At 40.2% G+C, this 24,949-nt stretch overlaps 1 protein-coding gene and 1 non-coding gene across 3 annotated transcripts; both read right to left on the bottom strand.

Annotated features, from left to right (window-relative positions):
* Positions 1–1,459: 1,459 nt before the first annotated feature.
* LOC129631028 (zinc finger and SCAN domain-containing protein 4-like) lies at positions 1,460–9,315 on the bottom strand. Of its 2 annotated transcripts, none has more exons than XM_055551744.1 (4): positions 9,213–9,315; positions 3,835–4,301; positions 2,789–2,945; positions 1,460–2,696 (listed from the first exon to the last, which is right to left on the bottom strand). In XM_055551744.1, the coding sequence occupies exons 2-4, from the start codon at positions 4,228–4,230 to the stop codon at positions 1,987–1,989; spliced, it is 1,263 nt and encodes a 420-aa protein (XP_055407719.1). In that variant the 5' UTR covers positions 4,231–4,301; positions 9,213–9,315; the 3' UTR covers positions 1,460–1,986. The 2 variants fall into 2 exon arrangements, with proteins under 2 accessions (XP_055407719.1, XP_055407718.1); XM_055551743.1 differs by having other exon boundaries at positions 3,835–4,298.
* Positions 9,316–9,529: 214 nt separating this feature from the next.
* On the bottom strand, positions 9,530–9,636 carry LOC129632662 (U6 spliceosomal RNA). Its single transcript, XR_008704649.1, has one exon. It is a non-coding gene; the product is annotated as a U6 spliceosomal RNA (small nuclear RNA).
* Positions 9,637–24,949: the final 15,313 nt, after the last annotated feature.

The following is a 24,949-nucleotide window of genomic DNA, read 5'->3' as shown; positions in this document are numbered from 1 at the left end:
CAACTGAGATCTGCCTCCTCTTAGCTAGGACTGGGACATTGGAGGATGAAAGTTGTGCCTTGGGACTTTGCCAGGACAGATAATAACATCCATTTGGTAGAGACTTACAGGAACATCGTTACCTGACCATGACCGAACCTCAAGAACAAAGGATCTGACACTGAGAAGTCTGCAACAGCCAACCATGCCCGTCCCTCACTCCTTGCTTTTAAAGGAACTTGCTGAAAGCTTTTAGTAACTTTGGGGTTTTTAGGGCATGAGCCACCCATCTCTGTATGAATCTGTAATAAACCTTTCTCTGTTTCAGACTCTAATGTTTAGTATTGATGGGCCTCACTCTGTGTCAGGCACACGGACTTGCTATTTCGGTAATAATTTATGGCACCCCAGATAAGACCTCTGTGCCCATGGTAGATTGATCCTGGCCAGGGACAGCCCCTTCCCAAGTTCCCAGAAATTGCTCCAGGGAGTTTTCATTTTGCTCCAGGGAACTGGGAGGGATTCTCCCTGCCAGGTGCCAGCCACTCAAGGGATGAGAAACAGCTCCAAATCTGCTGTTTGGAGCAGAGAAATGTCCAGAGCTATGGATCACATTTCGTGTCACCTGGGGTAAGTCACTCAAGGTTGCACAGGCTGGGAATTCTCTCAAGTCCAAAAAACCCAATTGCCACTTAAAAAAAATTTTTTTTATGAAGTCCAGTTTATTTTTTCTATTGTTGTTTTTGCTTTTGGTGTCTTCTCTAAAATACCATGACCTAATCCAAGGTCATGAACATTTATTTATTTTCTTTTAAGAGCTTTAGAGTTAAGCTCTTACATTTAGGTCTTTGATCCATTTCAAGTTAATTTTTGTATCTGGTGTTAGGTTGGGGGTCCAATTTCATTCTTTCGCATTTGGATTTTTTACTTGTTTTTTACTAATTTGACTGTGCTGAATCTTCATTGCTCCATGGGCTTTTCCCACAGTGGCAGTGACTGGGGGCCACTCTAGCTTCGGTGCACGATTTCTAATTGTGATTGCCTCTCCCGCTGTGGAGCATAGCCTCTAGAGCATTCAGGCTTCAGTAGTTTCAGCTCGCCAGTCCAGTAGTTGCAGTCCCAGGGCTTATACTACAGGCTGAATAGTTGTGGCACAGGGACTTTGTTGCCCTGCAGCATGTGGGATCTTCCTGTATCAGGAGTCCAACCTGTGTCTCCTGCATTGGCAGGCTCATTTTCCACCACTGAACCACCAGAGAAGTCCCCAACTGCCACTTTTGAAGAGCCTGGAGCAAAAGCAGAGGGTCAGGAGCAAAAGTAGGGTGCTGAGCCCCGCCTTGGGGAGCAAGCAAACAAGGGAATCTATTATTTGTTTTCGGTCCCCTCTGCTGCAGCAGGGACCTCAAAAAAGCCTTACCTGAATTTCTTTTCTGGCCTCTGATCCGTTTCTGTTGATTAAGAAAGGAGGCCAAGAACCCTGGCTGGTAACAAAGCCATTTTATTGAGCTTCAGGGGAAGGTCGAGGCCTGGGAGGGCAATAAGATCTGATGTCCTCAGCGGGACCCAGATCTCCCCAGATTCAGTTACTGAAAAGCTGAAGCCCACAAGATAAAGGGTGTGGACAGAGAACAGGGTAGCAAGCAGCAGTGGTCCTCAGTGGCCCACTATGAGCTGGTGATCGTGTGTTCTGGCATGGGAACTCACTGTCTTCTCATGTGGGGCTAAATTTTAAAAATAACACCAATCTTAAAGATAAATTCATGTACTAAACAGATATTTACTAGTTGTTTGAAATGTGTCAGCTATTTCAAATCACCTGAGATGTTAGTGAAAAAAACTGAGAAAATACTTGTCTTCCTTAAACTTACATCCGGGTGGTGTGAGGCAATGGGAATAACATGAGAAAATTATAAAGTATATTCTAAATGGAGAAATACTATGGAAATATACCTATTCACATGCATATTTATGTCCATTACTTTGGGACCGTAACCAAGGAAGCTTAATTTAGTGTGGAGCCCTTTTGAGGGTAGTTTTCTGGTGAAACCTGAGATGGCGGTGGTAGGTGGAGGACTGGCGGAAGCGTCTCTGGCAGAGGAAACACTCATAGGGCTTCTCTCCCGTGTGGGTTCTCTCATGAGCCCGAAGGTTGGTTTTGTGGGTGAACGCCATTTCACATATGCTGCACACAAAGGGCTTCTCTCCTGTGTGAATCCTCTGATGCACATGGAGGTCTGATGCCTGGAAGAAGCCTTTGCCACACTCGGCACAAATATATGTTCTCTCATTATTGTGTCTTTTCTGGTGAACTCTGAACCGAGAGGAATACCTGAAGGTCTTGGGACATCTCTCACATCTGTATACTTCTGGGGCTCTAAGGGATTTTTCCTGGTGTTCCCCACGTGCAGAAGCCCCCTCAGAGCTCTGGACAGTAGAAACAGGCTCAGGGGTGACCTGGTCTCGTTCCACTTCCACGAGGACATCTTGAGAGGAGGGTCCTTTCAGGGATCCATCCTGAGGCCTGGAGGGGCCTGGACTTGCTCCTCTTCTGGAGTTTCGTGGATTCTCCAGAGAAACACCTCCTTCTTCCAGCCTCAGACGGTTGTCTTCTTGGACAATGATTAGGGCAGGTATTTGATTGCTTGGACGAGTAATACTGTCATTTACTTGATGAGTTTTCACAGAAATGTTACCATCATTTTCTTTATCTTCATTTCCTGTAGGAGGCAAAAAAGTGACTCAGTGAAGTTGCACCCAAGAAACAGCCCACATGGGCCACCCCTCTGGGACCTGGGCTCTGCCCACTCACTTTGTCCTGTTTCCAGGGACGTATCTTGCACAGTCCAGGATGGAGTTCCCATGTTCACCTCTCCTGTTGACAACTGATTGGTTAGATGAAAGATGATTTCTTTTAAGGACATATTTTCTGAAAAGAGGGCTTCCTGCCCCTGCATGTGGACATGGACCTATTAAAAAAAAAAAAAAGGCATGATTATTTATCTACTATGTGATAAAACCAGTTTTGGAAAACCCACCTCAGTCAGGCTTTCCCAATATCTTTGTACTGTGGCCTCCCATACCTCTTTGTCCTGCCCTTATTTCTGCTTGTATCAAATTTCATGGTAATTTCTTTTTTATGTGTCTTCCATGATGAAAAACAATGAATACTGCAAGTCCCTTGGACTTCAAGGAGAAAGGAGATCAAACTAGTCAATCCTAAAGGAAATCAACCCTGAATATTCACTGGAAAGATTAAAGCTGAAGCTGAAACTCCAGTACCTTGGCCACTAGATGCGAAGAGCTAACTCATTAGGAAAGACCTTGATGCTGGAGAAGATTGAGGGCAAAAGGAAAAGGGGGTGACAGAGGATGAGATGGTTGGATGGCATCACCGACTCAGTGGACACAGATTTGAGCAAACTCCAGGGAATAGTGGAGGGAGGGAAGCCTGGCGTGCTGCAGCCCATGGGGTCACAAAGAGTCGGACACAACTCAGTGAACAATAACAAGGCTTTCTGAAGGAAGAACCAGCTCTTGTCAAGGCATTTCTCAACCTAAGGTTTCTGCCCAATTGACATTTTCTCAGTGGGGTCCTCTTAGCACTTCACCTATGAAAATCAATTACACTAATTAATATGTTGGTTCTTATATGCCTCACTGAATAAACACATAAAATGTTGATTCTTGCTTACTTGGAATAGTAAATATTTCTCTGGGTAAGGAAGAGTGATCTGACTAATAACTTGGTCTACAGTAACCCTTCTTTCTCTTCTTCCAGGCATCAACAACTGAATGTATTATTTATTCCTTACTCCTTTCTGCCCCTCATCCCAGAGGTCAGAACACTCTACATACCAAGTCAGGTAGCTTTATGCAGTCATCATGCAGGTCTTCTGTGAATTTCTCCAGGTCTCCACCACTTGCTTTCCATTTCTCTTTCAAAGTAGACTTTTCACTGAAGTGCTTATTGATCATAAATTGTTCCAGGGCAAGTTGAAAAATAATTTCATTCTTGCTGTGTTTTTCTGGCTGCAGCCATAAATGAAATGACTTATAGAGTCTTTGCAGTTCCTGCCTTGCACGTGAGTTATTGCCGTTTTGCAATAAGCCGGGCTGAGTGTTCTGCAACTTAGAGATATCCTCTGCTGTTTGCAGAGTGGGCCCTCGACTGGGGATAAAGTCTGTATTTGCTGACTTTGGGTCCTCCTTGGATGGTTCATGCTGAAATGATGCTCTGAAACCTAAATCCATTCTTGGCAATGTTTCTTATAGATTCAGCTGCCAGGATTTAGTTCTTGACATCTTTTGTTTCTGGAGATCTGCTTTAAAACAACATCAGGACATTTATAAATAATATTTTATAAGTTTTCTTATTTCTTATTTTCTTATCTCACTAGGTAACAATCAAATGTTGCATAAATGCTGCATATGTTGATACTGTTGGATGCTTAAAGATCATACAATAGAAACAGGAGATTTGTATCTAATTATATATATCACCAGTATAATTAAAAAAGAAAGAGAGAGCATACATTTCAGGTTCAGATAACTTCATAGGTAAATTTTGAGACACTTAAGAAAGTAATAACTCTAATAATACACAAATTCTTACAGAGCATAGGGAAAGAGGAGACATTCCTATTTTAATTAATGACCCTTCCTGATCACGAAACTTTACAAATGCATTAAAGTAAGGGTGGCTGCTGTCTAGCAACTCATATGAGTATAGATGTGAAAATCCTCAACTAAATGTCTGCAAATGAAACCAAGTCGCGCATAAAGAAAGTATATTACATGTGGATGAATGCTATGTTCTGCATGCATTTTGGGTTAAATTTCAAAAAGCCACATAATTTGCCACATTAATAGAACTGAAAGAACATACTACCACATAAGCAGATACATCGAATAATTTTAATAAAAGTCAGTACTCAATCCTAAGAAAGACACTTGCTAAGCTAGGAATAGAGGGAAACTTTCATTGTGATAAAATAATTACAAAATAACTACAACAAAAATTACTCTTAAAAGTACAACAAAAATTGTTCTTAAAAGTTTTATTCTTGGGATTGAGAGATGGAAGTCCATTGTCAACTCTATACAACATATGGCCGGTACCCAGCCAGTTAAATAAGATCAGAAAATGTATCAAGGACTTCCCTGGTGGTCCAGTGGCTAGGACTCTGTGCTTTCACTGCAGGGACATGGACTCCATCCCTGGCCAGAGAGCTAAGATTGCATATGCCGCATGGCATGGCTGAAAGCAGTTTAAAAATTTAAAAATGTAAAAAAGAAAATGTATCAACTATTATTTATAGACAGCAGGATTTCGTTTGGGAAAAAACCCTAAATATCTACAAATATTAGACTAGATGAATTTAACAAGGTGCCTTTTACAAGGTCAATATTCCAAAAGCAATTTTTATAAGGGAAACAAATTAAAGTAATAACTTTATCATAATTTCCAACATTAAATACCTATGAACAAATCTAATGTAAGATATGCAAGTTATCTGTAGATAACTACAAGATAATAAATGTATGAAGAGAAAAGCCATGTTTATGAATTGATTGAAAGGCTCAATATTATTGGAAATGGAAATTCTCTCTGGATGGATTGTATAGTCAATGCATTTTCAAGGAAAATCCAGAAGATGTGTGTGTGTGTGAGAGAGAATGAGAAAATTGACAGGCAATTCTAAATGACATGTGGCAAAAGGCCAAATAATAGACAGGGTATTTCTGAAGAATAAGTTTGGAGGGAGACCTCCCTGGTGGTCCTGTGGCCAAGACTCTGAGCTCCCAATGTAGGGGGCCTGGGTTCAATCCCTGGTCAGGAAACTTAGATCCCACATGCTGCAAATAAGACCCAGTGCAGCCAAACAAATAATAAATAAATAAAAATAAATATTAAAAAATAAGCTTGGAGGATTTACACAATCAGATAGTAAAATGCTATTGAAATTATAATAATTAAGATGGTGTCATAGCTCCACAAAAATAGAAAATAGAGCAACATAACAGAATAGTGTCCCAATACAGAGTGACATATATTCAGTCACTTGATTTATGGAAGACATAAGACCGGCTCAATATAATTAAAGTGTTAGTTGCTCAGTCCTATCTGACTCTTTGCAACTCCATGGACTGTAACCAGTCAGGCTCCTCTGTCCATGGAATTCTCCAGGCAAGAACACTAGAGTGGGTAGCCATTTCCTTGTCCAGAGGATCTTCCCAGAGGATTGAAACTGGTCTCCTGAATTGTATGCAGATTCTTAACCATCTGAGCCACCAGTTAAAAAAGGCAATGATCTGTATAAAGTATGTTCTTTTAATTACTGTAGGAAGGTAAAATATTAGAAAAAAATAGAGAAAAGTGAACCAAATAGAAGCAATAGGATGGAATCCATACACTTTATTTCTCTGTGCTGAAAACTACATCATGCACAGACATCTGTCTGGCTACCCCAGCTACATCACTGCGACACAGTTCAATGATACAGCACTTAGGAAAATTTCCCTCATCACATTTCCTGTTTTGTTTTTCCCTCTGAAGTTACTCTTCCTGGTGAACAGCATTTGTCTCTGCTTCACTGTGTTTATCAAAGTTACAACTTTATTATGGTCTATCTGTGTTTCTAATCCCTGCCCTTTCCCACTTGTGTGTGGAAGCAAGTACAGATGGCACTATAGTTAATAATACAGAATTACATATTTGAAAGTTGCTAAGAAAGTAAATATTTGTAATTTTTAATTTTTTGAGAGTAAATCTTAAATGTTCTCATCATAAGAAAAATTTTCACAACTATATATGGTAATGATATTAATGACTTAATTTAGTGATTTTAATTAGCCATGAAAATAAGCTTTTTATTTAAAAAGTCATGAAATTAAAAGATGCTTGCCCCTTGGAAGAAAAGCTATGACCAACCTAGACAGCATATTAAAAAGCAGAGACATTACTTTGCCAACAAAGGTCCATCTAGTCAAGGCTATGGTTTTTCCAGTAGCCACATATGGATTTGAGAGTTGAACCATAAAGAAAGCTGAGCACCAAATAATTGATGCTTTTGAACTGTGGTGTTGGAGAAGACTCTTGGAGAGTCCCTTGGACTGCAAGGAGATTCAACCAATCAATCCTAAAGGAAATCAGTTCTGAATATTCATTGGAAGGACTGATGCTGAAGCTGAAGCTTCAATACTTTGGCCACTTAATGTGAACTGACTTATTGAAAAGACCCTGATGCTGGAAAAAGTTGAAGGCAGGAGGATAAGGGGACGACAGAAGATGAGATGGTTGGATGGCATCACTGACTTGATGGACATGAGTTTGAGCAAACTCTTGGAACTGGTGATGGATCGGGAAGTCTGGCATCCTATAGTCTATGGGTTGCAGAGTAGGACACAGCTGAGCAACTGAACTGAACTGAACTGATTTTAGTGATTATTTCACAATATTATAAATATCAAATCATTATATTTTACATCTGAAAGTTTGTTTGTTTGATGTTTTGCTTGTATTTTTTTTGCACTGCTGGACCCTTGGAAGTAAAATCGTGGGGTCCTAACCCCTGAACTTCCAGGGAATTCCCCATTTGAAACTAATATAATGTCATATGTCAATTATACCTCACTAAAAAATGATTAAGTCCATCTTGTATATAATTTGCCTATTTTTGTGTCCTTTTCAATTTTCTATATGGTCAGTAATTCAAGGATTCATATATATATATATATATATATATATATATATATATATATATTTTCAATTTTATACCATAAAACAAAAGGGCTTGGTGGGAGTATGATAGCTAAGTCGCTTCAGTCATGTCCAACTCTGTGTGACCCTATGGACGGCAGCCCACCAGGCTCCCCCATCCCTGGGATTCTCCAGGCAAGAACACTGGAGTGGGTTGCCATTTCCTTCTCCAATGCATGAAAGTGAAAAGTGAAAGTGAAGTCGCTCAGTCATGTCCGACCCTCAGCGACCCCATGGACTGCAGCCTACCAGGCTCCTCTGTTCATGGGATTTTCCAGGTGAGAATACTGGAATGGGTTGCCATTTCCTCCTCCAGGGCATCTTCCCCACCCAGGGATCAAATCTCTTACATCTCTGCACTGGCAGGCAGATTCTTTGCCACTAATGCCACCTGGGAAACCCTGGTTTCTGTTAGTTGATGATATTTCACATTTGGTGTCAACCTCATCAAGCAGTCTGATCAGATCAACTGCCTTGATCTCATCAATAAAAAAGCAAAGATAAATCCAGAAGGACCCCATAGGAGAAAATTTAATACATTCTCTCCTTTTCTTAATGCATTTATTACATACTGGCAGATGGCCCTATATAATGCTAATCCTCTAAGGACACCCCGTTTTACCGTTCTTTTCCCTCAGGGAAAAATATCAAATCCTTCCTAGCAGCACAGGGCCTCGCTGGAGCATGCATGCCCCTGACCCACATCTTAGGTGCTCTGGGTGGTTCTCCATATCCAAGTACACTGGCCTTTTATTATTTTTATGTAGATCCCATGGTCTCTCCATCTGGGCCTCCCCACAAGTTCTTCCAGGACAACCCCAGGCACATACGGACCATCTGGTCACACTTGCAGACATGCACTCAATCCCACAGGGGCACTGTGGGGCATTGAGGTTAAGACCTTGGAATTTGGGACTTCTCTGGTGGTCCAGTTAAGAATCTGCCTTGCAATGAAGGGGACACAGGATCAATCCCTGCTCCAGGAAGTAAGATCCTGCATGCCCCAAAGTGTGCCAGAGTGGGGAAGGGAAGAAAAAGAAAGAAAGAAGTGGCTTCAATCAGGCTAGGTCTTTAAACAGAGTTCATAACATTAAACCCTCTGGGGCCAGAGAAGTTGTCAAAAAAAAAAAAAAAAAATCCTCTAAGCTTGGAAAAGTGGGCTTCCCATGTGGCTCAGTGGTAAAGAATCTGCTGGCCAATGCAGGAACTACAGGCAATGCAGGTTCCACCCCAGGGTGAGGAAGATCCCCTGGAGGAGGAAATGGCCACCCACTCCAGTATTCTTGCCTGGAGAATTCCATAGTCAGGAGAGCCTGGCTGCAGTCCATGGGGTCACAAAGAGCTGTACACGACTAAGCGCCTGTACCTGAAAGCTTGGAAAAGCCGGTACCTATGAATTTTCCCCACATACGAACGCACTGAGCTTTGGCTCGAGTACAAAGTTTAAAGTTTTCCCTTTTTCCAGGAAACTCACCTCCTCCAGAACACTGAACCTCAAACTGGGTGATCCTGGGCTGACAGCTGAGGACTCTTTGCCGTGTGACTTGCTCTCTGAACTGGGTTCATCTGGTCTGCCCTCCCAAAGCTCCTCCCTTTTATAGAGCCTGGGACAGTAATGCATTCAAAGATATGATTGGATAAAACGTGCCTGTTGATGCAATCTTTGGAATTTTCATCCAGCTCCAGCTTTCTACAGTTAAACCAACTAATATTTCTGCAGTGAAGTCTAACAACACGCACACTAATTGGAGGTATAAAGCTTAGTCTCATGTTCTGATCAAGTTTTCTTTTTTTAGTATAGAATATTTCATAAATATGCCTGTAGTCCTTACTCAGGGGCCATGCTAACCATCTCTGTATCATTCCAATTTTAGTACCTGTGTTGCCTCAGTGAGTACTGATCAGGTTTTGTTCTAAGTGAGTGCAATAGAAACTTTTTTTTAAAATGCATTTATTTATTTTTGGCTATGCTGGGTCTTTATTGCGATGCCCTGGCTTCTCATTGTGGTGGCTTTTCTTGTGCTCCACAGACCTCAGTAGTTGCAGCACACGGGCTTAGTTGCTCCATGGCATGTGGGATCTTCCCGGACCAGGGAGCAAACGGGTGTCTCCAGCATTGGCAGGTGTGCTACCCTTTGTACCACCAGGGAAACCCCTTTGGTACCACGTGCTAATTTTTCAGGGCTTGTGGATCGTGAGCGAGCCAGAGAACAAGGTTAATATTCTTTCCTCCTGTGCTAGTCTGGGGCTTGTGAGTCAGAGGGTTGCCCCAGGACCCAACAGGAGAGGTTCCTAGTCCACCAAAGTTGCAGGGGCTGATACTAAGATCATTTCAGTGGGAAGAGAGAGAGTGTTGATTATTTAACATTGACAAAGTACATCATTTAAGAGACTGAATGTGAGGACTGAGTGTGAAGTTGGAGTTTTAATGTTTTAAGGCTCCTGGTTTAAAAACTGGCTGTTGGCAGGGTTGTGTACTGAGTAGGAAGAAAGGGCTCCCCCAGGTACCACGTGCTTCAACCAAGAGTTCTCATGCTGCAACTAAAGATCCCATGCACCTCAATGAAGACTGAAGATCTCATGTGACATGACCATGACCTGGTCAGCCAAATAAATAGCCTTTAAAAAAGAAAGAAAAGAAAGGCAACAGGAGGAGATTCTTTGGAACTCCCCACCTCCATTTCCCAACTCAGGTGGAGTGAGTGACCACCCCATATAAGATGAGGGAGAGTAGGAGTATGGAAAACAAAACAAAAGGATTGTGTTTGACAAGAAAGGGACCAGTGCAGCAGCCTGGTCATTATCTGTTCTCTTCTTTCAATTTGCTCCAGGATCAAACCACTTTTCAGCCTTCCACTGCCAGGACCTTCAATCCTGTCAACTAAAATTCAATTAACAATCAAGAAGACAGTGGAAACTTTTATTCAAGTCAAACTGAAGGTTATAACCCAGAAGACAGGCTTTCAGAATCTCTGAGAACTGTTGCACCTGTTAGAAGTAGAAGGCACAGTCATATACATCTTTGAGACAAATGACCGTACATCAAAGTGACATACAGACATTCTACATAAACTCCACTAACGCTACAGGGTCCAGGTCAGCACATGTACAAGGCAAGCAACGAGTCCCTAAGACTCCTGCAGAGTTGGGAAGCAACGCTGATCCTTTAAGATGGGAGTCCCCAGGCTCCAGGATCTAATGCTTGGTGATATGAGGTGGAGCTGATGTAATAATAATAGAAATAAAGTGCACAATAAATATAATGTACTTGAATCATCCTGCAACCATCCCCTGTACCCCATTCCATGGAAAAAATAGTTTTCCACAAAACTTGTCCCTGGAGGACTTCCCTGGTATTCCAGTGGCTAAGACTCTGTGCTCCCAATGCAGGGGGCCCAGGTTCAATCCCTGGCTGGAGAATTAAGATCCCATATGCTGTGCAACGTGGACAAAAAAAAAATTAAAAAAAAAAAAACTTGTCCCTGGTGCCAGAAAGGTTGTGGACTGATGTTTAAGAAATAACTGTGGGGACTTCCCTGGTAGTCCAGTGACTGGGACTTTATGCTCAAAATGCAGGGGGGGGGGGGGTCTAGGTTCAATTCCTGGTCAGGGAACTAGATCCCACATCCCACAACTAAAACTCAGCACAACCAAATAAATAATTATATATATATATATATATATATATATATATATATATATATATATATAGTTGTTTTGTTTTTTTTTTAATTTTTTTAAAGACATTACATTGTGCAACTTCCTTGGCCATCTGGTGGTTAAGACACTGAGCTTCCGCTGCAGAGGGCATGAGTTTGATCTCTGGTCAGGGATCTAAGAGCCCATAGGCCGCGTGGCCAAACCAAAAAAAGGTTATGTCGCTAGTGTCAGAAGAAAGAAAAAAAAAATCTTTTTATGGTTCACCAGGACTTCCCTCCTGTAAGGGAATCTGGTTAATGAATAACACAGATGCTCACAAAAGGGGGAGAGGCGAGGCCCAAACAAACACACAGAGAATTTTATGCTTAAGTTGCCTCGTCTTACCTTCAAATATAAATTTTGTGTCATCACTCCATCCTCTGTCTCTTGGCTTGCTGAAGTCAGCTCCTGACTGGCCTCTCCTCTTTTCTCCAGGCTTCAGTCTAGTCTTAAAGTGGCCACTAGAGGGAGTCTGTTCTACAGTCCTCTTGTCCTGGTGCGGCTCCACCTTGACTTAGCAGAACTTCCCAAACTGGGAGGGCAAGGACCTGCCACCCACATCCCACCCCAACCCTCCTTCCCGTCTGCCTGAACACACTTTCTTCTTCTTCTTCTTTTTCTTTAAAGGGTAAGTAATCTCAGATAATCATTGAGAAAGAGAATCAGAGCCATTGCTGACGCCCACTCTGGGTAGGCTTGGCAACTTCTAGTAATTCTAGATAGGGAAACAATGGAAATAGTGACAGACTTCATTTTCTTGGTCTCCAAAACGACTGCAGATGGTGACTGCAGCCATGAAATTAAAAGACGCTTACTCCTTGGAAGAAAAGCTATAATCAACCTAGAGAGCATATTAAAAAGCAGAGACATCTCTTTGATGACAAAGGTCCGTCTAGTCAAAGCTATGGTTTTTCCAGTAGTCATGTATGGATGTGAGAGGTGGACCATAAAGAAAGCTGAGCACCGAAGAATGGATGCTTTTAAACTGTGATGTTGGAGAAGACTTTTGAGAGTCCCTTGGACTGCAAGGAGATCCAACCAGTCCATCTTAAAGGAAATCAGTTCTGAATATTCATTGGAAGGACTGATATTGAAGCTGAAACTCCAATATTTTGGCCACCTGATGCAGAGCTGACTCATTTGAAAAGACCCTGATGCTGGGAAAGATTGAAGGTGGGAAGAGAAGGGGACAACAGAGGATGAGATGGGTGGATGGCATCACCAACTCAATGGACATGAGTTTGAGCAAGCTCTGGGAGTTGGTGATGGACAGGGAAGCATGGTGTGCTGCCGTCCATGGGGTCGCAAAGAGTCAGACACCACCGAGCGACTGAACTGAACTGATTTATTTATTTATTTTTGTCTGTGCTGGGACTTCCGTTGCTGCCTGGTGCTTTCTCTAGTTGCAGTGCGGGGATCGGGGTGGGGCTTCTCATTCTGGTGGCTTCTCATTCCGGTGGCTTCTCTCATTTCCTGCTCACCGCAACAAATAATAGCCCCAACTGGCCACAACTAGAGAAAGCCTGCACAGTAACAAAGACCCAGTGGAACCAAAAATATACATATGTTTTTAAAGTGTCTTTGTCTTCCAGAGATAGTCACTGAAGCATTTAGGGATGCAGTGGTACAACTTCTGGGATTAGTTTTAACAGGAGAAGGTTTGCAAGGGTGACAGGGTAGGATTATACATAAAATGAGTTTCTCTGTGAATTGGTTCTGTCAATGGTTGTGATGGATTCACACAATTACTCCATCCTTTTCAATTTTGCAGATGTTTGGTAGATTCCATAACATGTAAAATATTTCAGTAATTACCAAATGTTGACTGTTTTCTCCTACAGTTTTATTCTTTTGTTGTCTAAAGCACCATCTATGATTTAAACAACTTTGCAAACTGTAAATCTGCTTAAAACATTGAATCACTCCCATTTTTTTTATTGTTAATAGGTCTGTGCCATAATCCGTGTTTTAAAAGCCTGTACTTTTATATATTAAATATACTAGGTTTTAATTTTTGTATTTATGTACAAGCACATAAATATATGTATTTATTTTAATGACATGTGCCGGAAGTCGGCGTGAGGACCTCCACCCATGGCAAAGGTCATGAGGAAGGAGGCTCGACATATGCAAAGGCGGGATCGAGCCTCAGGAGTCCCCCTGGAAATTCTTGAGCATCTACCCCCATAACCAGAGCCTGCCTACTTTACTACTTTGTGCTCTCACCTACACCTCTGACTTTACGGGGGGCTGTCCCCCACCACCTCTTTCGGAGAAGGAATTAACTTAGAGCTCCAGTTAATAATAATTCCTGGGCGTGATAGGAGTGTTTCAACCTACAAACTCCTCTGAAGGTTCTCTAGCCTGCCTGACAGGCTTGTCCGGCCACATGTGATTGCTCACAGCCTCCCAACCGTGAGAGGCACGAGATGCTTTAAACCTTCTAAAAACAGGTTCTTTAGAGAAGTTAGAAAACTATTAGCATAAGTATAGTGGGCTGATTAGAAATTGTATTGGTGAAGGGTTTTTCATTAGTTGAGCCAATGCTTACTGCTAAGTCTCCACATCCCCTGCCCTTATACACATTAATGAATATACAGAACTAAGTATTAACCTTTGATATTAATCACGTTAGACCTTAGGCTAAGCAAATTCTTTCCTTAACTAAAACCCACTACACCCTCACCCTGTAGAAATGTAACTTTATCTGGTACCTTCGGAAGGTGGCGTCTGTTTTAAGAATAATCACCCCTGGAGAAATAAGTGTCCTGGTTGACTGACCGCTGTCATAAGGAGAGGGTCATAAATTGTCAGCAGGCCCCCTGGCCAGAAGATGATGTAACACCCCTAAGATCTCTGTATACATTTGTATGAAGCACCTGATTTTAATAAAAGTCAGGACTGCTGTCCTCACGTGACTTTTGTATAACACTTCAGTGTATAAAAACAGACCCTGGAAAATAAAGAATTGGAATCAGTTCCTCAAAATACTGGTCTCCCCATGTCGTTCTCTCTCTCAAACTCTGGCTGAGTCTCAATCTGGAGCACGGAGCCCACCATGCTTACTAATTATGCCTGGGCTTCTAAGATCCGACCGGGGAGGCCTCAGTGTCTCCTCTCCTTCGGGAGAACGGAAGGATGCCTGCGGCCTATGTAAGTGGTGCAAGCTTCTTATCTTGAAGTTTTATTGGTTTCCCGTGTAAACCAAGCTACTCAGCCTCTTTTCTCCACTGAATTTTCCTGCTGAGCTATCCTCATGCTATTACTCTTTATATCTCTAATTAATATTTAATTAAAGCTATTGTTTCCTATTTATTGTCACCTTGTTTATTTAACTTATATGCAGAGTACATCATGAGAAACGCTGGACTGGAAGAAACACAAACTGGAATCAAGATTGCCGGGAGAAATATCAATAACCTCAGATATGCAGATGACACCACCCTTATGGCAGAAAGTGAAGAGGAACTCAAAATCCTCTTGATGAAAGTGAAAGTGGAGAGTGAAAAAGTTGGCTTAAAGCTCAACATTCAGAAAACGAAGATCATGGCATCCGGTCCCACCACTTCATGCGAAATAGATGGGGAAACAGTGGAAACAGTGTCAGACTTTATTTTTCTGGGCTCCAAAATCGCTACAGATGGTGACTGCAGCCATGAAATTAAAAGACGCTTACTCCTTGGAAGGAAAGTTATGACCAACCTAGATAGCATATTCAAAAGCAGAGACATTACTTTGCCAACAAAGGTTCGTCTAGTCAAGGCTATGGTTTTTCCTGTGGTCATGTATGGATGTGAGAGTTGAACTGTGAAGAAGGCTGAGCCCTGAAGAATTGATGCTTTTGAATTGTGGTGTTGGAGAAGACTCTTGAGAGTCCCTTGGACTGCAAGGAGATCCAACCAGTCCATTCTGAAGAAGATCAGCCCTGGGATTTCTTTGAAGGACTGATGCTAAAGCTGAAACTCCAGTACTTTGGCCACCTCATGTGAAAAGTTGACTCATTGGAAAAGACTCTGATGCTGGGAGGGATTGGGGGCAGGAGGAGAAGGGGACGACAGAGGATGAGATGGCTGGATGGCATCACTGACTCGATGGCATGAGTCTGAGTGAACTCCGGGAGTTTGTGATGGACAGGGAGGCCTGGCGTGCTGCGATTCAGGGGGTCGCAAAGAGTCGGACACAACTGAACGACTGAGCTGATCTGATTGTCTCCTGATCGCAGAAGCCGTGTCCCCTTCGAACTCCCTGAATCAGCCGGGGCTGGACCTCGGCAGACATGAAGTAGAGTTTTAGTTCTCTTTTTCCAATAGCGCTCATATTTTAAAGATTCATTTTCAGTCAACCATTAAATTCCTAATATTTTGCATATTGTGCATCTAACTAATTTCCTACTTATGTCTCAGTCTCTTCAGTTCTCTGTCTCTCTTACCTTCACTACCCACACAAATACTTCGTGTTATTTACTCTCGAATACAGAAGCCTGTTAGGTTACACTCCAGGGTTGCAAAGAGTTGGACATGACTGAACGACTTCACTTTCACATATTCAATATTACTGACTTTAATATATGATTCTCTACTAAATACATTACATTTGAAATTTTTAAAAATATAGTAGAACTGTATCTCCCATTAAATATGATTTTATTTATTTGACTTCTTGTTTTTTTGTCTATGTCATGTGGCTTGTGGGGATCTTAAGCTGGGGGTTCACCCAGCAGTTGAACCTGGGCCACTGCAGTTAAAGCTCTGGCTCCTAACCACTGGCCTGCCAGGAAATTCCTATTTGTCTTCTTTTTATCAGGTGTTTAGAAATGTTAGCATTTACACTGTAAAAATCATACCATTCTAGCTGATTGAATTTTTATTATATTTAAGTTTCCCACAAAGGACTATGTTTTATCTTCATATTTATTTAGATCTGCTTTTAAATTCTTTAGTTTTTTTCAATGTTTCCACATATTTACTTAATTCTATGGTTGAACACATTTTCATAATGTGTTTTTCCTCATATTTTCAAAGATAATATTCTCTCTAGAGGGAAGATCTATATTTTTTAAAAATTTGCATTTGAGGACTTCCCTAGTGATCCAGTGGTTAAAATTCCATGCTTCCACTGCAAAGGCCATGGGTTCAATCCCATATTGAGGAACTAAGATCCATGTTATGGCCAAAACATTAAAAAAAAAAAAACAAAAACACCTTGCATTTGTGTATAGTCTAAACTCATTAATATGAATAGAAAATAATTTTACTCTAGAATATATATACAACTGAATTATATACCAGTATTAAAACTGAATTCATGTATGCCCATAAATATATTCATGGTAATATTTTGTCTTTTTGATTGAGTATGCCAGATATTTAATGCTTAAGTAGTGGTTTCCAGCACTGCGATTAGATTTCTACACAATTTTAAACTGCTACTGAAGATATAACCATAGCATACCAGAAAAAAAAGAAAGGACAAAATTACTATTTTTTTTTTTTAGAAAATATATATTGTACATTAGATTATCGCCTTGGTAATTATTCATTACCAAGGTCAGGAAGGGAGAGATCACATACTTCACCTATATCAAGCACATCATTTACTTGCCTGCATATGGTTTCAGCTATAATTTTTGTAATTCTTAAAATTGAGAATCTTTCAAACAGCCGTCTGGATCTGACGACTTGGTTTTGCTGTTGTTCAGTCGCTAAGTCATGTCTTTGTGATCCCATGGACTGCAGCACACTAGGCTTCCCTGTCCTTCACCATCTTCTGGAGTTTGCTCAAATTCATGTCCACTGAGCTGGTGATGTTATCGAAACTTCTCATCCTCTGTTGCCCCTTTTTCCTTCTGCCTTCAATCTTTCCCAGCATCAGGGTCTTTTCCAATGAGTGGACTCTTTGCATCAGGTGGTAACACAAGTTAAAAAATGGCCAGTGGTTGGAACCACAGCCACTCGGGTGGGTCTTAAGACTTTCCAGGTTATACATTTGCCTGCCTGGTTGGCAGCATTGGTGTTCCCTGAGACTTCTTAAATACGTCACAGGTAAGTTGTTCCCAAGCTGTTTCTGTAATTCTCCATAGAAACCATTATCATCAATAGTAATTGCTTTCAGTGATTTGAACGATGCACAAATATTTTTTCAAGATAATCTCAACTCCCTCTGAAAGTATTGCCAATGAAATGACAGGTGACAGGATAATCACTTCCCAATAAGGAGATGACATCATGGTATTCCAAACCTTTATCTTGGGCTCAGCTGCCCCTTTCCACACCGGCACAGATGCTGTCTGGGGACACACAGTCCTGCCTGCCAATGGTATTTGGTAAGGGTCTATTTTTTAGGTAAGTGTCAGATTCACAAGATAATTATATTACAGATAATTCAGTTTAAAACACCAATATACATCAAGTTCTGTCTCTCATGTTTCCTGGGATTGGAACACAAATATACCTTTGTATACAGTGAGGAATTATGCTTCCTGCACACATCTGATGCATTCCTCCCCCTCTGCCCACTCCTCTGCTGTCTGATATCTCTCCTCTTTCCCCTCATTTTCAGCTTCTATGAAATCTTCCTTCATGTTTCTTTGAGTAAAGGTGCTGAACCTCACAGCATTCATTCTAAAGACTTCACACTGCAGGAAGTGCCCAGCAACTAGATAATGATGCTGATCTCCCAGCTCTGAGTGATGAGTTACCTGAGGCCTGAGTGAGAGGATGGAATACATATTTGGTTTTGTTGTATCTTCTTGTTAGCCTGTGGTGCTGAATAGTGTCTTTAATAATATAATTCTACAATTTTGGTCATCAACGTGTTAACATTTATCTCTTATTTAGAAAACTGAAAGTCTTGTCATTCTCCTTTTAAGGAAATAAAATGTTTATTTAAAAAAAAAACGCAAAATATGCTTAATTTTTGTGGGGTTTGAAAAAAAAAAGAATAATCAAAGACTTCAGTACCTTAAGATCATCATATTATCATGGTATGTAATGTAACCGGATGTTAAGTGCCTCGCTATTCACCTTCTGTGATTAATCTTTGCTCTGTCTACTCTCTAAAATGTATGTTTATTAATTTAAAATGATAATAATACTAATCAAATAAAATTCTGACTAAAGAATTTGTTTGATGGTCATTTTCAAATCCTTCTCTAGGAGAACGGGAGTCACTTTATTTTAGGGCCTCCTTTTGTTACTCAAAACCTTGCAATTAAGGAAATACCATGATCCTTTACTGTGATGTATTGCTGGAGGTTTTAATAGCTGGAATGAGTAATAACCACAGCAAATTCCAGATTTATGGAATCCTAGTTTTTCTATGTAAACAAATTTTTATTAACTGGCATGTTCTATCTCCTTACTTGTTTTTAAAAAATGTATTTATTTTTAACTGGAGGATAATTACTTCAAATATTGTGTTGATTTCTGGCATACCACAACATGAATCAGCCGTAAGTTCTTTCTACCTGTGTTATATTCAATTTTTTGATGTCTCTTCCTAAAGATTCTCAAATCTTTGCCTTTCTCATAATTTACTTCACTGTCCTAATGTTATTACATGTTTTTATTCCATTAGTTATAGCCAAATTTCCTCCTTTCAGTCTTAAATATTTTCTAAATGATACAATTTTAATTGTAAAACTACAAATTTTATTATGAAAAATTTCACAAATCAAGATGTGTATAAATTTAAGGTGAAAATTCAGTCTGACACCCCCTACCCTTCTCCTTTCCACCTTCTTACCTCAGATAAGTAGCCCTGCTTCACTTAGTGAATATTTATACTCAGTCACTAAGAGTTCTTTTAAACAACATCTGCTGATTTATGGCTGAGTGATTCATCTTCTGTATGTCTTATAAAGCGTACCAATCATGTCCAAGGGATGGAATGGACATCAATAATGAGATCTGTTCATGTCCTGCTCATCCTTCCACCTGGCCAGACTTCTTTATCACTAGTATTGTAGCTTGTTTACTGAGGCATGTCCTCACACTTTAATACAAAATGCTTTATTTCCGTTACTGAAATATGACTGAAATATATTTTACACAGCATTTAATTTACTTAATCCTAAACTGCACAGTCATTTTGGAGACAAGGTGAAAAAACAAATTTTATAAATATGTAGAATTTTCTATTGATAAAATGTATAGAATTTCATGTGTTCAGCATGCTAAATGAAGTTTTTAATTTAAATTTGTGCTTGCTTTGTATCCTTTGATACGTTCCATCAGATGAAGATACAGGAAGGAACATGGGAGAGGTCCAGGGAAAAAGAGCTTATTATACTCACAGGTCCTAGAGAGACAGTCACTGGTGGCAAGAGGAGGCCACAAGCAGAGAGGTCACCCAGGGAGAGGCCACAACCAAATAGGTGGGGAGGAGAGAGAGAAAGGGAAGATGGATCTGTGGGCCAGTGCCTTTACTGGAGTTCAAGGGAGAGCACACAGCACAGGGTGAAAGATGGGATCTCACTGGAAGGTTTGAAAGCTCTGCGGCCACAGGAGGGCAGGGCAAGAAGGGCAACTGGTGGCAGTGGCCAGCTTTCACACTGGTGCCCCTGGTCACTCTGGTGGGGTGTTCACACCCTGTCTGTGGGAATGTTCAGGCAGCAGGAGAATATGAAGTTTTAAAATGTACAATATAGAGAATAGTAAAATTTGTTTGCAATTTTTAAATTATACAATTTAATATTTTTACAGTCTTTAAATTTAAAAAAAAAATTTATATTTTTTTTGTTGCACTGTCTAGCATCTGAAATATTTCTCAACCAGGTAATGAACCCGTGCTCCCTGTGCTGGAAGCTCAGACTCTTAACCACTGGATCACCATGAAAGTCCAAGCCCATTTTTTACAAACTTCAAAGTCTAAATCATATTTGATTAGGATTTTGATAGAGGATTTTTGATAGAAAAGATACATTATGTAATTCTTTATTAGAGGACATTAGCCCTAAAATGAAATTCCAACACTCACATGGGTATGTGAAACATTCAGTGTCATTTTCAATATACTTTGGCTTATGAGAAAATGATAGTTTATAATGTGTGATTTCTTTTCTAAAAATTGCTTATTCATATACAGTTCCTCCCAAAAGCACTGAGGTTATAATTACCTCTTGGTGTTCTACATATCTAAATGTTTTCATTTTATTTTTTTGCTTTAGGAATCATTCAGCACAAGATATTATAAAAGTGAAAAACTTCTAATTTTTATCAATATGAAGACGAAAAAATATTTAAATCCTCAGGTTTTGTACATGCTTAGTAATACTTTGCCCAGGCAACATCATGAGGATACACTGCAGCACTTTTCCCTAAGATAGTAACAGTTCCTTATATATAGATCTAGTATTTATTTTTTTATCTAAGATTAATGTCGGAAATATAGCTCTAATGTCCTAATTAAATCTCCAAAGATTTTCATATTCTATGTTAAATAGGTAATTTCTCTAAATTAATTAATGAACTTTTATCATATATAAACTTCATAGATTTCAGTTCAGTTTAGTTCAGTTCAGTCGCTCAGTCGTGTCTGATTCTTTGAGACCCCATGGACTGCAGCACGCCAGGCCTCCCTGTCCATCACCAACTCCCAGAGTTTACCCAAACTCATGTCCATTGAGTCACTGATGCCATCCAACCATCTCACCCTCTGTCATCCCTTTCTCCTCCCACCTTCAATCTTTCCCAGCATCAGGGTCTTTTCAAATGAGTCAGCTCTGCATAAGGTGGCCAAAGTATTGAAGTTTCAGCTTCAACATCAGTCCTTCTAATGAACACTCTGGACTGATCTCCTTTAGGATGGACTGGTTAGATCTCCTTGCAATCCAAGGGACTCTCAAGAGTCTTCTCCAACACCACAGTTCAAAAGCATCAAATCTTCGGCGCTCAGCTTTCTTCACAGTGCAACTCTCACATCCATACGTGTGGATGGAAAAACCATAGCCTTGATGAGACAGACCTTTGTTGACAAAGGAATGTCTCTGCTTTTTAATATGCTGTCTAGGTTGGTCATAACTTTCCTTCCAAAGAGTAAGCGTCTTTTAATTTCATGGCTGCAGTCACCATCAGCAGTGATTTTGGAACCCCCCAAAATAAAGTCAGCCACTGTTTCCACTGTTTCCCCATATATCTGCCATGAAGTGATGGGACCGGATGCCATGATCTTCGTTTTCTGAATGTTGAGCTTTAAGTCAACTTTTCCACTCTCCTCTTTCACTTTCATCACGAACGTCTCTAGTTCTTCATTTTCTGCCATAAGGGTGGTGTCATCTGCATATCTGAGGTGATTGATATTTCTCTTGCCAATATTGATTCCAGCTAGTGCTTCATCCAGTCCAGCATTTCTCATGATGTACTCTGCATATAAGTTAAATAAGCAGGGTGACAATATACAGCCTTGACGTACTCCTTTTCCCATTTGGAACCAGTCTGTTGTTCCATGTCCCATTCTAACTGTTGCTTCCTGGCTGCATACAGATTTCTCAAGAGGCAGATCAGGTGGTCTGGTATTCCCATATCCTTCAGAATTTTCCACAGTTGGCTGTGGTCTACACAGTCAAAGGCTTGGGCATAATCAATAAAGCAGAAATAGATGTTTTTCTGGAACTCTCTTGCTTTTTCCATGATCCAGTGGATGTTGGCACTTTGATCTCTGGTTCCTCTGCCTTTTCTAAAACCAGCTTGAACATCTGGAACTTCATGGTTCACGTATTGCTGAAGCCTGGCTTGGAGAATTTTGAGCATTACTTTAATAGCATGTGAGATGAGTGCAATTGTGCAGTAGTTTGAGCATTCTTTGGCATTGCCTTCCTTTGGGATTGGAATGGACACGGACTTTTTCCAGTCCTGTGGCCACTGCTCAGTTTTCCAAATTTGCTGACATATTGAGTGCAGCACTTTCAGAACATCAACTTTCAGGATTTGAAATAGCTCAACTGGAATTCCATCACCTCCACTAGCTTTGCTCATAGTGATGCTTCCTAAGGCCCACTTGACTTCACATTCCAGGATGTCTGGCTCTAGGTCAGTGATCACACCATTGTGATTATCTGGGTCGTGAAGCTCTTGTTTGTACAGTTCTTCTGTGTATTCTTGCCACCTCTTCTTAATATCTTCTGCTTCTGTTAGGTCCCTACCGTTTCTGTCCTTTATCGAGCCCATCTTTGCATGAAGTGTTCCCTTGGTATCTCTGATTTTCTTGAAGGATCTCTAGTCTTTCCCATTCTATTGTTTTCCTCTATTTCTTTGCATTGATGGCTGAGGAAGCCTTTTGTATCTCTCCTTGCTATTCTTTGGAACTCTGCATTCAAATAGGTATATCTTTCCTTTTCTCCTTTGCTTTTCATTTCCCTTCTTTCACAGCTATTTGTAGGGCCTCTTCAGACAGCCATTTTGCTTTTTTGCATTTCTTTTTCTTGCAGATGGTCTTGATTCCTGTGTCCTGTACAATGTCACAAACCTCCATTCATTGTTCATCAGACACTCTGTCTATCAGATCTAGTCCCTTAAATCTATTTCTCACTTCCACTATATAGTCATAAGGGATTTGATTTATGTCACACCTGAATGGTCTAGTGGTTTTCTCCACTTTCAGTCTGAATTTGGCAGTAAGGCGTTCATGATCTGAGCCACAGTCAGCACCTGGTCTTGTTTTAGCTGACTGTATAGCGCTTCCCCATCTTTGGCTGCGAAGAATATAATCAATCTGATTTCGATGTCGACCATCTAGTGATGTCCATGTGTAGAGTCTTCTCTTGTATTGTTGGAAGAGGGTGTTTGCTATGACCAGTGTGTTCTCTTGGCAGAACTCTATTAGCCTTTGCTAATAGAGTTCTGTATTCCAAGGCCAAATTTGCCTGTTACTCCAGGTGTTTCTTGACTTCCTACTTTTGCATTCCAGTCCCCTATAATGAAAAGGACATCTTTTTTGGGTGTTAGTTCTTGAAGGTCTTGTAGGTCTTCATAGAACTGTTCAACTTCAGCTTCTTTAGTGTTACTGGTCGTGACATAGACTTGGATTACTGTGATATTGAGTGGTTTGCCTTGGAAACGTACAGAGATCATTCTGTCATTTTTGAGACTGCATCCAAGTAAAACCTATGGGATACAGCAAAAGGAGTTCTAAGAGGGAAGTTTAAGCAATACAATTATACCTCAAGAAACAAGAAAAACATCCAATAGATATCCTAACTTTGCACCTAAAGCAACTGGAAAAAGAAGAAAAAAAAATTAGTAGAAGGAAAGAATTCATAAAGATCCTAGCAGAAAGTAATGAAAAAGAAATGAAAGAAACAATAGTAAAGATTAATAAAACTAAAAGCTGGTTCTTTGAGAAGATGAACAAAGTTGACAAACCCTTAGCCAGACTCATCAAGGAAAAAAGAGAGAAAACTCAAATCAACAAAATTAGAAATGAAAAAGGAGAGATTACAACAGACAATGTAGAAATATAAAGGATTATAAGAGACTATTATGAACAACTATATAGCAATAAAATAGACAACCTGGAAGAAATGGACAGATGCTTAGAAAAGTTCAATCTTCCAAGATTGAACCAGGAAGAAATAGAAATTGTGAACAACCCAATTACAAGCACTGAAATTTAAGCTGTGATAAAAAGTCTTCCAAAAAACAAAAGCCCAGGACCAGATGGCTTCACCAGAGAATTCTATCAAACATTTAGAGAAGAACTAATGCCTATCCTTCTAAAACTCTTTCAAAAAATTTCAGAGGAAGGAACACTTCCAAATTCATTCTGTGAGTGAATGAATTTGATCTATTCATTTGATACCAAAACCAGACAAAGACAACACAGAAAAAGAAAACTACACGCCAATATCACTGACGAACATAGATGCAAAAATCCTCACCAAAATTTTAGCAAACAGAATTCACCAACACATCAAAAAGCTCATACACCATGATCAAGCTTGGTTTATTCCAAGGATGAAAGGATTCTTCAATATACAGAAATCAATCAATGTGATACACCATATTAACAAATTGAAAGATAAAAACCATATGATCATCTCAGTAGATATAGAAAAAGCCTTTGACAAAATTCAGCACCCATTTATCATTAAAACTCTTCCCAAAAAATGGGCATAGGAGGAACCTACCTCAACATAATAAAGTCCATATATGATAAGCCTACAGCAAACATTATTCTCAATGGTGAAAAACTGAAAGCATTCCCCATAAGATGAGGAACAAGACAAGGGTGTCCACTTTCACCAGTATCACATAATTCTGGAAGTCCTAGCTACAGCAATCAGAGAAGAAAAAGAAAGAAAATGAATCCAGATTGGAAAAGAAAAAGTAAAGCTCTCACTGTTTGCAGATGACATGATACTGTACACAGAAAACCCTAAAGAAAGTATCAGAAAATTACAAGAGCTAATCAGTGAATTTAGCAAAGTTGCAGGATACAAAAGCAATACACAGAAATCATTTGCATTTCTACATACTAACAATGAAAAATCAATAAGAGCAATTAAGGAATCAATCC

Source organism: Bubalus kerabau, chromosome 17, assembly GCF_029407905.1.
Source record: "Bubalus kerabau isolate K-KA32 ecotype Philippines breed swamp buffalo chromosome 17, PCC_UOA_SB_1v2, whole genome shotgun sequence".
Taxonomy (NCBI): Eukaryota; Metazoa; Chordata; class Mammalia; order Artiodactyla; family Bovidae; genus Bubalus; species Bubalus kerabau.
This window is presented reverse-complemented; position numbering and strand designations above follow the sequence as displayed.